Source organism: Procambarus clarkii, chromosome 21 (assembly GCF_040958095.1).
Source record: "Procambarus clarkii isolate CNS0578487 chromosome 21, FALCON_Pclarkii_2.0, whole genome shotgun sequence".
In the NCBI taxonomy this organism is placed as follows: domain Eukaryota; kingdom Metazoa; phylum Arthropoda; class Malacostraca; order Decapoda; family Cambaridae; genus Procambarus; species Procambarus clarkii.
In genome coordinates, this window is record NC_091170.1 from 46,726,099 (window position 1) to 46,742,768 (window position 16,670).

The following is a 16,670-nucleotide window of genomic DNA, read 5'->3' on the forward strand; positions in this document are numbered from 1 at the left end:
ACCACGATACCAGGGCAAGGGAAGGGAACTATCAGGAGAAAGTGCCAAGCCATTATGACAATATAACACTTGAAAGGGATCAGGATAAGGGTTTGGGATGGGACAGGGGGATGGAATGCCAGACAAGTGGAGCTCTAGTATGCTGACTAACGTCCATTATATACTCAAAAAGGATGTTCCTGAACAAAGTATAAGAGGAAGTCATCAAAAATCATCCTTTCGTCATACAACAACAAAAAATGATATATTTAATTTCACAGCATAAAAAAACTAACATTAAAAATTACATATTATTACAATTACGTCAAAAAATAACAGTTATTTGGTAAACCAGTATAATCATATAATTAAAATATCATTGACAATCAAAGAAAAAGTTTATAATGGATAATAATATTGTAAAGCATATTATGAACAATCATAGAATAAAGCATATTATGAACAATAATAATGTAAAGCATATGATGAACAATAATAATGTAGAGCATATTATGAACAATAATAATGTAAAACTTATTATGAACAATAATAAAATTTAGCATATTTTGAACAATAATAAAGTAGGCCAAATTATGAACAATAATAAAGTAAAACATATGAACAATAATGTAAAGCATATAATGAACCATAATAAAATACAGCATATTATAAACAATAATAAAGTAAAGCGCATTATGAACACTCATAAAGTGGAGCATATTATGAACAAAAATAAAGTAAAGCACATTATGAACAATAATAAAGAATAGCATATTATGAACAATAATAAAGTATAGCATATTGTGAACAATAATAAAGTGGAGCATATTATGAACAATAATAAAGTATAGCATATTGTGAACAATAATAAAGTGGAGCATATTTTGAACAATAATAATGACTGGCAAATTATGAAGTCATCAAATATAGCATATTTAAACCAAACATAAAACAATGCATAGTATGAAGACACAAAATCCAGCATAATATGAACAATGGAGAAACTATAATACTGTAGTGCTTCAATGAAGGTGAAGGAAAAGACCCACCTTATGTTTAAGTGAACTACAAACAAAATTTCCAGAAGTAACCTAGTTACTTTCTCAAGGATGTTGGTTACATAAAGAAGACCTTCCGCCTCACACCGTTGGGTCTGCGGTTCGAGTCTCCTAGCACCTTAGTCAATGAAATGTACGTTACATCCGAACCTGTATATATGTTTGTATATACAACAGAACTGTATACAATGTTCTGTATACAGGAACATTGTATGCAATATCTTCAGAAAGAATGCAGGTTACATCTGAAAATTTGTTTTTTAATTCCCTTAAACATAAATTGTCTTTCATTCGCCTTCATTATGAACAATCAGATAATAAAGCTTATTATGAACACATCAAATTAAGCATATTATGAACAGATCAAATAAAGCATATTATGAACACATCAAGGAAAGCATATTATGAACACATCAAATAAAGCTTATTATGAACACATCAAATAAAGCCTATTATGAACACATCAAATAAAGTATAATATGAACACATCAAATAGAACACATTGTGAACACATCAAATAAAGCATATTAATGAAAAAATCATATAATAAAGTACATTATAAACATTCAGAAAAAAAACATATGACCAATCAGACAAAAGGTTACCATGATCAAACACAAAATTATGAAGGAAATATTCATTTATTTAATAAAGCTAACTTTGATCAATAAAAAGTAAAGCTAGCAGGGACAAAAGTAATAAAACAAGCTCTTCTGCCAAAACAAAGAATGCAAACTTAGTTAATAACTTAAAATTTTGTTCTCACTCTCGCCTGAAAAAGTTGGTAACGACTACTGCACTTTTCGTCGTTGAAAAGGGAAATAACGAGACCATGAAAGCTTGTGCTGAGACCAGGGAAGCTTGTGCTGGGACGACCGTGACAATGAGTATCTTGATCAGTGAGATAATCAACGTAAAAGTCATATAATTACGAGAATGCAATAGTGTGAATGACGTTAGGCTACAGATGGTCGGAGGTGAACGCCAGCACAGCCTACTCCTAGTACAAGATCACGCTAATATGTCATACTCAAAAATGCCTCGATAATTACATATTGCTATAAAAGAAGCAGTGAGAAAATTCAATCTAAAAGTTTAGTACATTTTTTATAGATTTGAAAATATTCATAAAAATTATTATAATTACATGTTGTGGTTAATTATAAAAAACTTAGTGTGTAAATTACTAACTAGTTCGAAATAGACCTCTGCAAATTACCATGTATTCAGTGTGATACATAATATGATGGATTAACTTAAATAATAAATTTATAATTTATAATTTAAATTTATATACCAAACTCAATTTGGTATCCTCGGAGGCAGAATTCCAGTGAATACAAAAGAACATGGTTGCAATATATGGTCCATATAGGTGTGACACGAGGAGAGGTCATGGTCCATATAGGTGTGACACGAGGAGAGGTCATGGTCCATATAGGTGTGACACGAGGAGAGGTCATGGTCCATAGAGGTGAGACACGAGGAGAGGTCATGGTCCATATAGGTGTGACACGAGGAGAGGTCATGGTCCATATAGGTTTGACACGAGGAGAGGTCATGGTCCATATAGGTGTGACACGAGGAGAGGAGGTCATCCTGGTAAGATGATGGTAAGAGGTGAGGGTAATCTGTCCCTGCATCTTATTGCATGACTGCAGCTGATGGAAGGAAATACCCAGTATGAGTTGTCTGCTGATAATTGGATGTGTGGAAATTTCCACCCACTCTATCAATATAATCTTCTAAGAAATTTATTACTTCTATTTCATATCTATATTTCAGATCATAATTATATCAGATTCATTATCTTGTATCGTTCATCTACTCTATCATACATCAACTAGATCCTACGTGACCACATACGTCGTAGGGCCCTTAGGCCTACGTGACTTTGAACATGTAATCTCAAGAATCTAGATGGTTCGAGAAGAAATTAATTAATTAAAATAGTGTTGGAACAAAATTATAGCTTCCGGTGACGTATTTTCAAATCCATAATAAAGGATCAATTGTACTATTAAGAATCATAAATAATTATTAAATCCACTATATATTTTTCTTATAATCAAACTTCATCTCAAATTAATCGTCTAGACGAGAAATAAATCATAAATATATCACGACCAGTCAACCGCCTACAGAGAGCATGGTGGGAGAGACTGGTGGCTGAAGCGCCCAAAGCAGAGAAGTGTTTACATTCAAACTGTGCAAGTGTGCGATGCTTTAGGAACATTTTCAATAGACAATTCCACTCAAACTACTTATTGAATCACCAGTGATTACTCTCTAGGATACTTAGAGAGTTCCTGAACTATATCCATATATATAATCTAGAAAATCAATCATAATAACACATATCCAGATTAGTGAGGACTAGTTCTTGTCCTAAGAGACTCGCAACACTTCCACCACACCTTTATCTTAATCTAAGATCAACGCCACAGCTTGTATCCAATTTATCTAGCAAAGCTACTGTTTTATTATGAAAGATACAGTGCTTTACCTCCTCAAGAGAGATTAAACAGTTTTGCAACTTGTCAGATGGGCGACGGCACTCAGGTTGGATAAGTATTGAGTGTTCTTTGTAGTGTGTTGATTGGCCAATTTACAATTTGGCCAATTTATTTTTTTATTTTTTTTTTATTTTTTTTGAGATATTGTTACGAACCCGGATCCAGCGTCCGAGCCTGGAGCAGTGACAACCACGCCATCTGTGGGTCAGCTCCCGAAACCCCCGCCAAACGGACGACGACACCTGGTGAGGACAGCGTGTACTGGCCTCGAGGACCAGTTTCCAGTCTGGTTCCGCGCTCAACACCGCCGCTCCTGACCTCTGGTGAGGTGGTGCTCCGACGACAGCGCCATCTATGGGCTGGATACGTCAGGTGTTTGTGCCCGAGCCCGTAAGTGAGGTGTATTAGTGTCCCGGTTATTGATGACGTGTCTGCTTACAGAGCTGACCTGGGACCACTGTGATGGAAGTGGAGTCAGTCTACCCGAGGCAGCCAGTCTCCATACCTTGAACCTTGCTGCAGCTGTTGTGACGTCGTCCCCCCGGAAGAACACTGTGGTGTGTTAGCCTGCCAGTGGAGTGGCAGTAAAAGGATTTACCCGGGACCGACGGTTGGAGACGATCATCCACTGGGGTACTGAAGACAGGAGAGTGACTGGTGTTGTCACACGAGACTCCTGTCTAGGGCGTACCCCTTATATCGTTCGTGGAGTGGCCGTACCAGCCTTGGTGGCTCAGTACCTGCCAGCAGACCAGCTGGACGTGTGGTTGACGGCCTCCACGACGGTGCCCCCAGTGGACCTGTGTTTTGGCTGACCTGTGGCCAGGGTAGGCTCGGCATTCTCAGAGGACACGTCGTGAGGCCACGAAGAAAGCACCGCGGACTCAGCACCTAGCTTCTGGCTCAAGAGTCTTCAGAAGAAGACTAATTTGTGGATTAATCCCCTTGTCTAGTGTTAATACCCCTCCCCCTTGTGCACTCATTTATTTTATATATTTAAACGGTGATGGTAATAATTATAATATTAAGTTCTTAGCTTTCTTTCCCTACTCCCTTTAAGTTACTTGCGTCACGGATCTCATCCCTTGATAGCCACTACTGGCTCGGGAACGGATACATATATCTTCCTCTAACAACATCAGAGTAAGGACCCCGTTGCGTCCCGAGAGGGCCGTAACAGATATATACAAGAGTTGTTACATTCTTGTACAGCCACTAGTACGCATAGCGTTTCGGGCAAGTCCTTAATCCTATGGTCCCTGGAATACGATCCCCTGCCGCGAAGAATCGTTTTTTCATCCAAGTACACATTTTACTGTTGCGTTAAACAGAGGCTACAGTTAAAGAATTGCGCCCAGTAAATCCTCCCCGGCCAGGATACGAACCCATGACATAGCGCTCGCGGAACGCCAGGCGAGTGTCTTACCACTACACCACGGAGACTGCTTAATCTATCCAATAAGTCTGTTTGTCGTTAAGACGAGGGCAGCACCCCATTAATATGTTTTGATTTAATTTTTCATACCTAAATTTGTTCAATATTGATTTAACCTTTCAGTAACTGAACCCTTATTATTAACTGAATCTCTTCATTCAGTCTTCATTTATATATATATATATATATATATATATATATATATATATATATATATATATATATATATATATATATATATATATATATATATATATATATATATCTTATGTATCAAGTTAACAATCGCTATAACAATTAACATTAATTGATCATATTAGTTTATCATGTTGATTATAGTATCTTGATGCATAATTGCATATATATAATGTTTGTATAATTCAATTTTCTTGTGTTTATTAGTAAAATTTTATTATTGGCTGCAGCAATAATTTTAGAGCTAGGCTAGACTGTGTATATTGTTCATATTTGTGGTCTAGAACAAGAACCAGTGTTCATAGTCAAAGAACTATGTTTATTATCCTATAATTTTTATGCTATACTGTACAATGCTGATATTTTGAAATACCTGCAGGTAGATTGTGGGTGTCCAATCAAGAACTTTATTCACCCTTAAGGGACCTACCTGCCCCCTACAGATCACTATCCTTCCTAGGAAAAGAGGAATAGGATTTACTACCCGAGCTAAGGAGTGATAATTTTGTTTTGCAAGTCAAATGTAGGGTAATATTTAGGTATACACAGTAATAAATTTCAAGTCCTAAGTAATTCTTCTTATTAATATAATCACTGACATATTTTCCACATGATGAGTGTATAGTTGTGTAAAACTTCTGATATGTCTTGTCTTCTATTGTCGCTTTGTCTGTCAATTACTTCGGTGTTCTGGTCCTGACAGCTGAGTGGACAGCGCTTCGGTTTGTAGTCCTGAGATTCCGGGTTCGATCCCCGATGGAGGCGGAAACAAATTGGCACAGTTTCTTTCACCCTAATGCACCTGTTAATCTAGCAGTAAATAGGTACCTGGGAGTTAGACAGTTGCTACGGGCTTCTTCCTGCGGGTGTGTAACAAAGATGTCCTCAAGAGGAGATGTCTCTCGTGACGAATAATTCGAAACCTCACATCATTTAGTACTCCCTGTCTATCCCTTTGGGAGTCATGTGTGTAAAACGCATCAGGAGGCTATCAATAACTGACATTGAAAATTAGAGAAGTCACATTCGAATATTATACAAAACTGCACTTTGATTACTATTACTATCCAGAGTAATACTATTACTATCCAGAGTAATACTATTACTATCCAGAGTAATACTATTACTATCCAGAGTAGTACTATTACTATCCAGAGTAGTACTATTACTATCCAGAGTAGTACTATTACTATCCAGAGTAGTACTATTACTATCCAGAGTAATAATATTACTATCCAGAGAAAATGGTAAACAAATGACAAGTGAACTTTAGAAACAAACCCTCCCTGGCCTGGGCCATCATTTGTCCAACGAGACTCCCAAGTTGGAACGATCTTGTACCAACACGAGATCTTACATTTGATGGTGCATCTTCTCGAAACAAGTTGCTTGAGACGCCCCGAACCAGGGGCTGAGCAGCGAGGAGATGTTAGACGTTCTCAAAGATTCCTTACACATGGTTCTAAAGGCAGATCTTATGTTGGCCAACATAAGAACTACCTTTAGAAACTTGTATAAAGTGTTAGTACTTGTCTTGTGTAATACCAAGACCAGTATTGTTGTGAAGGACCACACCAAGACCAGTATTGTTGTGAAGGACCACACCAAGACCAGTATTGTTGTGAAGGACCACACCAAGACCAGTATTGTTGTGAAGGACCACACCAAGACCAGTATTGTTGTGAAGGACCACACCAAGACCAGTATTGTTGTGAAGGACCACACCAAGACCAGTATTGTTGTGAAGGACCACACCAAGGCCAGTATTGTTGTGAAGGACCACACCAAGACCAGTATTGTTGTGAAGGACCCCATTAAAACATGTGTTGCTATGAAGGACTACACAAATACATGTGTTGGTTTGGAGAGCTATACTAAGACATATGTTTCAATGAAGGGTCACAACAAGACTGTGAAGGGCTGTGAAATGGAACATGGAGACATTTGTTGCTAGGAAAAGTCACACTTTGACAAGTGTTGTTATTATGGGCCATATTATGACAGGGGCTGTGACAGCCCCTTCTGTTCCGAGCCTAGCTCAGTCAGGTAGAATTGTTAAATCATTCAGAATGTATTCCCTTTCCTTCACCACCTTCCCTCTCCTTCACCCTCTCCCTCATCACCTTCCCTTTCCTTGACCACCTTCCCTCTCCTTCACTACCTTCCCTCTTCTTCCCCACCTTTCCTCTCCTCTGCTACGTTTTTTCACTCCTTCAAACTTTAATGAATTTTTTTTAGAAATGCTGATGCTGAGCAGACTACCCTACAAACCTCCCACTTGGAGGTAGGTAACAAGCAACCCCTTCTCCTCAACCAACTGATACTAGGTTGGGGTAGTTTCTGGGTATATAAATACTCAGATTATAGATTAAAATCAGAGTGCCTGGTACAAGTGACGAGAACTGGTCTCCAGATCATCACGCGGCCATAGGGAGAAAGGCAGTGGATCCACCGAGTTGAGAGGCAGTGGCTCCATAAGGTAATGTGAGATCTCTTATGTATTGTTCTATGTCTAAATTACGTACCATTTGCCAGGGTAGGATAGTGATTTAGGAATTTGCCTGTGTGTAGGGATTTGGGATGTTTTTTGAAGATCATAGTTTTGACTTAATAAACTCTTGTTAAATTGCCATCTTTATGTGTCATTTGGTGTTACGGACCCGAGCCCAGCGTCCGAGCACGGAGCTGTGACGACCACGCCATCTGTGGGTCAGCTCCCGAAACCCCCTCCAAATGGACGGCGCCATCTAGTGAGGACAGGATATACCGGCCACAGGGGCTGGTTTCCCGTCCTAATCAGCTCGTGATATAGCCGCTGCTGACCTCTGGTGAGGTGACGCTTAGACAGCAACGCCATCTATGGAGCGGATAGGTGGACGTTTGTGTCTAAGCCTGTGAGTGAGGTGCCCTAGAGTGTCATCATTACTAATGACGTATCTGATTACAGAGTCAACCTGCGACTGCTGAATCGGACGGTGGATCAGTCTACCCAAGGCAGCCGTAGTATCTTCACGCATTTGCTGCAGAAGCTGTGAGTCACCCCTTGGATGAACACTGTTGTGTTAGCCTGCCTGTGAGGTGGCAGAACCAGGGATTGTCGTACCCGGGGCTGACTGGCGGAGAAGACTAGCCACTGGGGTGTTGTGGCGAGGAGAGTGATCTGTGGAATCACACGAGGCTCCTGCCTAGGGCTCGCAACCCTAGTATCGGTCGTGGAGTGGCCTATGCAGCGTAGCTGATTGGAACCTGCCAGCTACAGGCTGGATTTGTGGTTGAAGGCCTCCATGACGGTGCACCCAGTGGGACCGTGATTTGGCTGACCTGTGGCCGGGGTAGACTCGTCTAGAGAATCTACGGATTCATCGTGAGGCCACAAGAAGAGGACCAAGGGCTAAGCATCGTTGAGCACTGTGGAACACTCCGCGTCTTCAGAGGAAGACCATATTGTACATTATAATGTTTATACCCCCCGTGTGATAATTTATATATTTATTTATTGGTGATGGTAATTATATATTTAATTTAGAGAATTTGTATCCCTTCCCCTTTAATTTACTTGCATTACGGAACACACCCCTTGAAAGCCACTACTAGCTTAGGGCCGGATACCCTAACTCTAATAACATCAGAGAAAGAACCCAGTTGCGGCCCAATAGGGCCGTAACACTTGGTTTTCCCCTTTGTCATCTCCCGTGTGTGCCATCAAGGACGTTGACCCTTCCCAGGAATAAATTGCTTTAACATAACTGTCAGTAAGTGATTACATCCAAGGAAAATCTCTCAGTATTAATTACAGTCAAAAGGATGATCCCTTACTCAGTAATTATCAATAGTCTTGTAGTAATTAAATATGTATTGGGATGGTGGCAGCGTTGTTTTCTTTTTTTCCCTTTTGAATTGGTCTTAAGCATTTTCTTGACATTACCATTGGTTATATGCGATATTAGTAGTTCCAGGTTACCCTCAACTGTACATATTGGCTAGGCGGTTTAAGGAAATATACTTAAGAGCACCAGTGAATAAATTTAGTCGTACAGTGGTATCAGGTAGGGGGTTACAATACAAAAGGGGGCAGGAGTTACAATAGTGACAGCAGTTAAGTTTACTATTGAGGCATCAACTCGTGTTACACCAATTTCCCTGCCCTCCACCATCTACAAAACCCTTCAACACCTTCCCTCTCCTTCAACATCTTCCCAACACTTTACGGCCTTCCATAACCTCCACAACCTTCCCTCCATTTTACCACCTACCCTACCCTTCACCCCCAGCCTACCCGTCTCCTCATTCCATATTCTTCTCCACCTTCCCTACACTTCACCACCTTCCTTACCTTTCTCCACCCTCCCTACCCTTCACCACCTTCTGAACCCTTCACCACTTTCCCTACCCTTCACTACCTTCCCTACCCTTCACCACCTCCTCTCTCCTTCACCACCTTCCCTCTCCTTCACCACCTTCTCTCTCCTTCACTACCTTCTCTCACCTTCACCACCTACCCTACCCTTAACCACCTTTGGAACCTTTCTCCTCCTTCCCTACCCCTCACTAGCTTCCCAACACTTCACCACCTCCCTACCCTTTACAACCTTCACTACTCTTTACAACCTTCCCTACCGTTCACCACCTTCCTTACCATTCACCACCTTCCCACTCCTTCACTGCCATCTCTACTCTTCACCGCATTCCCTACCCTTCTCCACCTTACCTACCCTACACCAGCTCCCTAACCTTTACAACCTTCCCTACTCTTCACCGCCTTTCTTACCTTTTATCACTTTCCTTACCCTTCACTGCCTTCCCTACCCTTTACCACCCATAAACCCAGGAGTTACGAAGACTTTATAACTGTAGTCTTTTGCTGAACATTGTATTCATATAAATATATACTACATAAGACAAACTAACAACCATGACGATGTCAAAATATACTGGACTAAATTTAGTAAGGACCATTCCCCAGACCAGTCACCCTGCAGAGTTGATTGAGGTTGGCTTCTAGCCCCTGGTCTTCAGCCTCGACAACACAGACAGACAAACAGACGTCTCCTTTAAAGATATAACGTGAGCAAGATATTTGTGTCATTAAATCAGCTGTACATCTTATTAAGTCAGTCACAACGAGCTAATTGTGAGAAATTTTACCCACTATATCCACATTATTATCTAAGAAATGTATTATTTCTGTATTACTCTCTGTATTATTTCTATATAATATCAAAAATCATATCAGAAATCACTTCAGATTCATTATATCCTACAAGTGGATCTTATATAACAATGCCACTATGATCACATACACCATAGGGCCCATGGTGATTACGTGAATTTGTGCATGATTTCTCAATGATCTAGAAGCTTCGAGAAGAATATGTTAATTAAATCTATTGGAACAATCAATCAATTTCCAGTGAGAATTCAAATCTAAATAAAGAAAAATGTAAATGTTCGTTTGTTCAAAATCGATAATCTCAGAAACTTCTTTACTGATTGCATTGAAATTTTCACACGTTCCATTCGCATCTGAGCGGGTTTTTACATACATACTATATAGATGTCACGTCTGTGACAGGAAAAAACTTTTTTTTTTTTAAACTGTGTTTTTCATGTGAGGGAAATCTTTGAAACTTCTTTACCGATTGCTTTGAAATTTTGACACAACGTTGCATTCGAATAGGCATATGTTTTTATATACCTACTATATACATGCCTCACCTGTGACAGGAAAAATGATTTTTTTGAAAAACAGCTCCATCTGTTGAACATAAGAGCAACACATGCTGTAATCTCCGAAAGTTCTTCACTGATTGCCTTACGTTCGTGTTTTTATATACCAATTATGCATATGATACACCTGTGACAGGTAAAAACATGTTTTTTTTTTAAACAGCACCATCTGTTGCATTTAATAGCAACATACACTATACTAAATATGTTTGGATTCCATTTCATTGTTTCCGATTGCATTGATAAATTGAATTTTCATATATTTTGGTTTATTTTTATTTTTATTTAATTATTTTGTATGACATTACGTTGGAAATGAGTTGTGTTGTTTACCATACTGTTCATTTCGTACATATATTTGTATAAGTATAGATGCGACACCTGAGACAAGCAATACTAAATATGCTACGATTCCATTTCAATGTTTTCGATTGCACTGACAAATTGAATTTTCATAAATTTCGATTTATTTTCACTTTGATGTAATTATTTTGTGTGATATTGCCTGGGGAATTGAACCATTTTGTTTACCATACTGTACATTTCATGAGTATAAGTATAGATGACACACCTGTGACAGGTAAAACATGCTTTTTTTAAACAGTGCCATCTGTTGCACATAAGAGCAACACACGCTATACTGAATATGCTACAATTCAATTTCAATGTTTCCAATTTCATTGATAAATTGAATTTTCATAGATTTCAATTTATTTTCAGTTTGATTTAATTATTTTGTGTGACATTGCAATGGAATTGAGCTGTGTTGTTTACCATACTGTTCATTTCGTGAGTATAGTTTATGTTTTTATTTTTTCATTGTTTTTCATTTCGTTTTCTTAACTGTTTTTCTTATATTTCAGTGATGGGAACATCAGATCATTTGATGTTCCCAATTTTCTGATGGGATTTCTAATCATTTGAGAATGCATCGGACGAGGGAGTGGGGAATGGTGGGGAAGGACAAGGCAACAGGGGAGGGGGCAATCGTGCGGAGGACAAGAGAACGGGGAAGTTGGGGATGGTGGGGGCGAAGGGACCGGGGAATGGAGAATAGTGGGGAGGACTAGGGAACAGGGGAGTGGGGGATGGTGGGGAGGACAAGGGGGACGGGGGAAGGGGAAATGGTAGGGAGGACGAAGGGATGGAGAAGAGGGAGATGGCGGGGAGGATGAAGGGATGGTGGAATGGGGAATGGTTAGGAGGACGAGGGGATGCTGGAGTGGGAGATGGTGGGGAGGACAAAGGGCCGGGGGAGGGGGGGGGGATGGTGGGGAGGACGAGGGGACAGGGCACCTGCACTCAACAATTCCCCAGTTGTTGGGAGGACAAGGGGACAGAGGAGTGAGGAATGGTTGGGAGGACTAGGAGACAGGGGGAAGGTTGCTGAGCCACAGCAACGTGTGGTCGGGTACAGCTAGTCCTTAATAAGAATCAATAGTACTATCATGTACTACCAATAATCTATAAATCTTATATCTAATTATATCATAATCACATTTTATCTCAATCATATGTCTAGACAGTAAACATAATCAATAAATATAGATCGAAGGCAACCCTCCCTATGGAGGAGGGCAGAGCCAGCTCGCGAGATGAAGCAACACCCCGGGAGAGAGAGAATGTTATGTTTGCAAATAGAGTGAACACGAGATGCGGTGCCTTGTGAACATTTTCAGTAAAGGGCACCACACTAACTTATCATTATTATCAGTGATTACTCTCTAGAACTGTGAGAGAACCTGGACTATATCTATAAGGAAAAACCCTAGTACTTTTATCTAAATAAGGGGGAAGAGTGGCTCCAAGTGACACCGCCTCCTCCACATCTTATCCTATTACAAATGCAACTAAGGACATAATCAACTAGCAAAGCTACCAGAATATTAAACAGCAAAGCTGTGACATATAATATAGTGCCTGAGCTCTACAAAAGAGGTTATCAAATCTGGAAACTTGTCAGAAGGCACCTGCACTCAGATTGTATAAACATAAGTATATTGAGTGTTATTGTAGTGTGTTCATTGGCCACACTTGCATGCTTGTATAACCTTAGTCTATCCAATAAGTCTGTTTGTCGTTACAGAACGGGGCGACGCCCCAGATTTTAGTAAGCTTTGATTAATCTTTCAGTCAATGAATCTTTTAAAGTTATCTGGACACTCATTAATTATTTAACCTCAGCCATTGAAAGTCAAGCTTGACTGAATCTTTTCATATAAATTGAATATATCTGTATATATAATTGATGATATACATTAAGTTAACAATTGCTTATTTAGTTATCTCTAATTTATTATATAAGTTTATCATATTGAATATAATCCTTTGAACCAAGATGGTTATTTCAGTACACTTAGACCATATTATGGTCCTTTGATTGCATATTTACATATATCATATCTCTGTAATACAAATTGTTGTGTTTATTAGTGTGTGAATATTGGCTGTTGTAATAACAGTGCTAGGCTGGACTATTTACATGTTTAGATTCTTGATTTAAACAGAACCAGTGTTCAGTTATAGAACTGGGTTATTTAATCTTATCTATGTATTAACAATATAAGCTGATGTGTTGAATTGTCTGCAGGTGGATTGTAGATCTTCAATCAACTTCTCCATTCATACTTAGGCCGGCCACACACGTGCAGTTTTAACTGTTCAGTTAAAACTGCACGTGTGTGGGTATCTCAGTTGCTCATTTCGTCAGTTCAACAGAACTGTACAGTTAAACTGCGACAAATGCAATGTTCCATATTTTTAACTGAAAGGAGTAACTGAACTGAGCGTGTGTGGGGATTCGTAACTGTACAATTCTCAACTTCTCATTTCTACAGGTGGTAGCGGTGAGTGCAGTTTGAGATGGCACGTAAACAAAATCTTTCTTTTTAATGAAAGGAGAAACCAGCGAAAGCAGCTTTTGGTACACAGTTTCAGTCATGCGCAAATAATTGAGAAAATCAATTGGTTCTTCACTTAATTCCTTTAACAATTTAATATCAGAACATTGATTTCGCCTTAGTAACCACTTTTTGCACCTCTGCTTACGCTTCTTAGTTTTCTTTTTTTCTATTTGCTTGTAGCATTACAAAGAATACACCAAGAGCGGCAAGATCGTACTCCTCGGAATCCATGGTAAAACTGAGGGATTGAACTGTGTGTGTGTGTGCATTTCATTTTTAACTGACGTCAGTTTGAACTGTGACAGTTATAACTGAACAGTCATAACTGTCAGTTAAAACTGCACGTGTGTGGCCGGCCTTAGGGACCCAACCTGATCCTTACAGCCCACAGTCTGTCATTAGGATAAGAGGAACTAGGCTTCACAACCGTAGCTAGGGACTTTAGTTGTATTAATTTTGTGTACAGTAAATTTTAATTTAGTACAGTATAAGTCCTAAGTAGTTCTCCTCATTAATCAATCCCGACAAATTTCCCACGCTAATGAAACCTAGTAATTAGTTCTTAATTCCATGAATAATGTCAGAATTTTAATTAATGTCAGATGATTATTACACAAATTAATTTCATTTATACCTATTAATGCATCAAGTTGACAATGCGTCACAAGTGAGATTACTGAACCTTTCAATACAACATGAGATTAAACACTGTAACACACACATTGTAACCTGTGATAGCTCCTTCCCATTCCTCTCTTCACCACCTTCCCTTCCCTTCACACCCTCCCTTCCCTTCCCTTCCCTTCACCACCTTCCCTTCCCTTCACACCCTCCCTTCCCTTCCCTTCCCTTCACCACCTTCCCTTCCCTTCACCACCCTCCCTTCCCTACCCTTCTCCCCCTCCCTACCCTTCATCACCTTCCCTTCCCTTCCCTTCCCTTCACCGCCTTCCCTACCCTTCACCTCCCTCCCTTCCCTACCCTTCACCACCCTCCCTTCCCTACCCATCACCCCCTCCCTACCCTTCACCACCCTCCCTTCCCTACCCTTCACCACCCTCCCTTCCCTACCCTTCACCACCTCCCTACCCTTCACCACCTTCCCTACCCTTCACCACCTTCCCTACCCTTCACCCCTTCCCTACCCTTCACCACCTCCCTACCCTTCACCACCTTCCCTACCCTTCACCACCTTCCCTACCCTTCACCCCTTCCCTACCCTTCACCACCTTCCCTACCCTTCACCACCTTCCCTACCCTTCACCACCTCCCCTACCCTTCACCACCTCCCTACCCTTCACCACCTTCCCTACACTGAAAGTTTACATAAACCTGTTTTGGTTACTGATGTTGAGTCACAGTAACGTGGCTGAAGATATGATCACCAAACCGCTCATAAGAAGATGTCGAGACGACGACGTTCGAGTCCGTCCTGGACCATTATCAAGTCGACTGTATTGACTTAATAGTGACAGTCAACTTGATAATGGCCCAGAACGGACCGGAACTTCGTCGTCTGTTTTGGTTTTCATCCGGTCATCTTGCATGATATGTTGGGCTAGACACAGAGGACTTTGATTACCATGGCATCCATATTGCATGACATGTTGCCCTAGACACAGAGGACTTTGGTTATCATGGCAGCGATCTTGCATGACATGTTGCACTAGACACAGATATAAACCCCAAACACCATTAACCAACGTTGGTTTATATTATACAAGAATAATAATGACTTCCGGGTTGTATATAAGAAATCCAAAAGGCTTATTGAATTTTATATCGGTAAAATTAAATGAATAAATCCAATAAAATAAATTTTACATCGATAAAATCCAATCAAATAAATTCAATAATTTTTTTATATCAATGAAATCCAATAAATAGCAAGTAACTTTGCTACAAATTTTCCTGATACCTGTACGGAAAATGCAGAAAACGTTAACTTACTTGGCATAGGGAACATCTCATTAACCTTATCAATGAAAGTCTTTTTCGCCTCTCCAATATTGTGATCCTTTCCATTCTTGGAAATCAAGTGAAGTTTCACGTCTTGGTAGCTGTAGGAGGAAAACATTGCCACAATAATTCGACGTTAGCACCATGCGCAGTAGTAACTTACGACTCTGGAACACTAATTAATAATTCCACGAGGTTTGATCACAATGTCGTGAAGCAACTATTTAAAAAATAAGAGTTCGGAGAGAATTTGTCCCCAGACCAGTAGTCTGGAATTTACCTCACTATCTACTCCACCACTGTCCAGTAACCTAGAGATTAGCTCACTGCCTAACCACTTGGTCTGTTCGGTTGGGCTACGGTTTCGTTTCTTGCCGGTCGGTCGGCATTCGATTCCCAACGGTCAAAGTGGTTGAGCACAGTTCCGTCCCTCCGTCCTATATCCTTCCCTTCATATCCCAGATCCTTGTCATATCCCAGATCCTTGTTGTCATATCCCAGATCCTTGTTGTCATATCCCAGATCCTTGTTGTCATATCCCAGATCCTTGTTGTCATATCCCAGATCCTTGTTGTCATATCCCAGATCCTTGTTGTCATATCCCAGATCCTTATTGTCATATCCCAGATCCTTGTTGTCATATCCCAGATCCTTATTGTCATATCCCAGATCGTTGTTGTCATATCCCAGATCCTTATTGTCATATCCCAGATCCTTGTTGTCATATCCCAGATCCTTATTGTCATATCCCCGATCCTTGTTGTCATATCCCAGATCCTTATTGTCATATCCCAGATCCTTGTTGTCATATCCCAGATCCTTGTTGTCATATCCCAGATCCTTGTTGTCATATCCCAGATCCTTATTGTCATATCCCAGATCCTTGTTGTTATATTCC

The 16,670-nt window shown here is 40.0% G+C and overlaps 1 protein-coding gene across 1 annotated transcript in view; it reads right to left on the minus strand.

Moving 5' to 3' along the window:
* Positions 1–217: 217 nt before the first annotated feature.
* Positions 218–16,670, minus strand: part of LOC123760680 (deoxynucleoside triphosphate triphosphohydrolase SAMHD1-like) — a 277,020-nt gene continuing 260,567 nt past the window's right edge. Inside the window, exons 11-12 of the mRNA XM_069328381.1 lie at positions 15,764–15,873; positions 218–2,698 (exon numbers count right to left, since the gene is read on the minus strand). Of these exons, the coding sequence (XP_069184482.1) occupies positions 2,682–2,698; positions 15,764–15,873 (127 nt within the window). The 3' untranslated portion in view covers positions 218–2,681. The remainder of the gene's footprint in view (positions 2,699–15,763; positions 15,874–16,670) is intronic.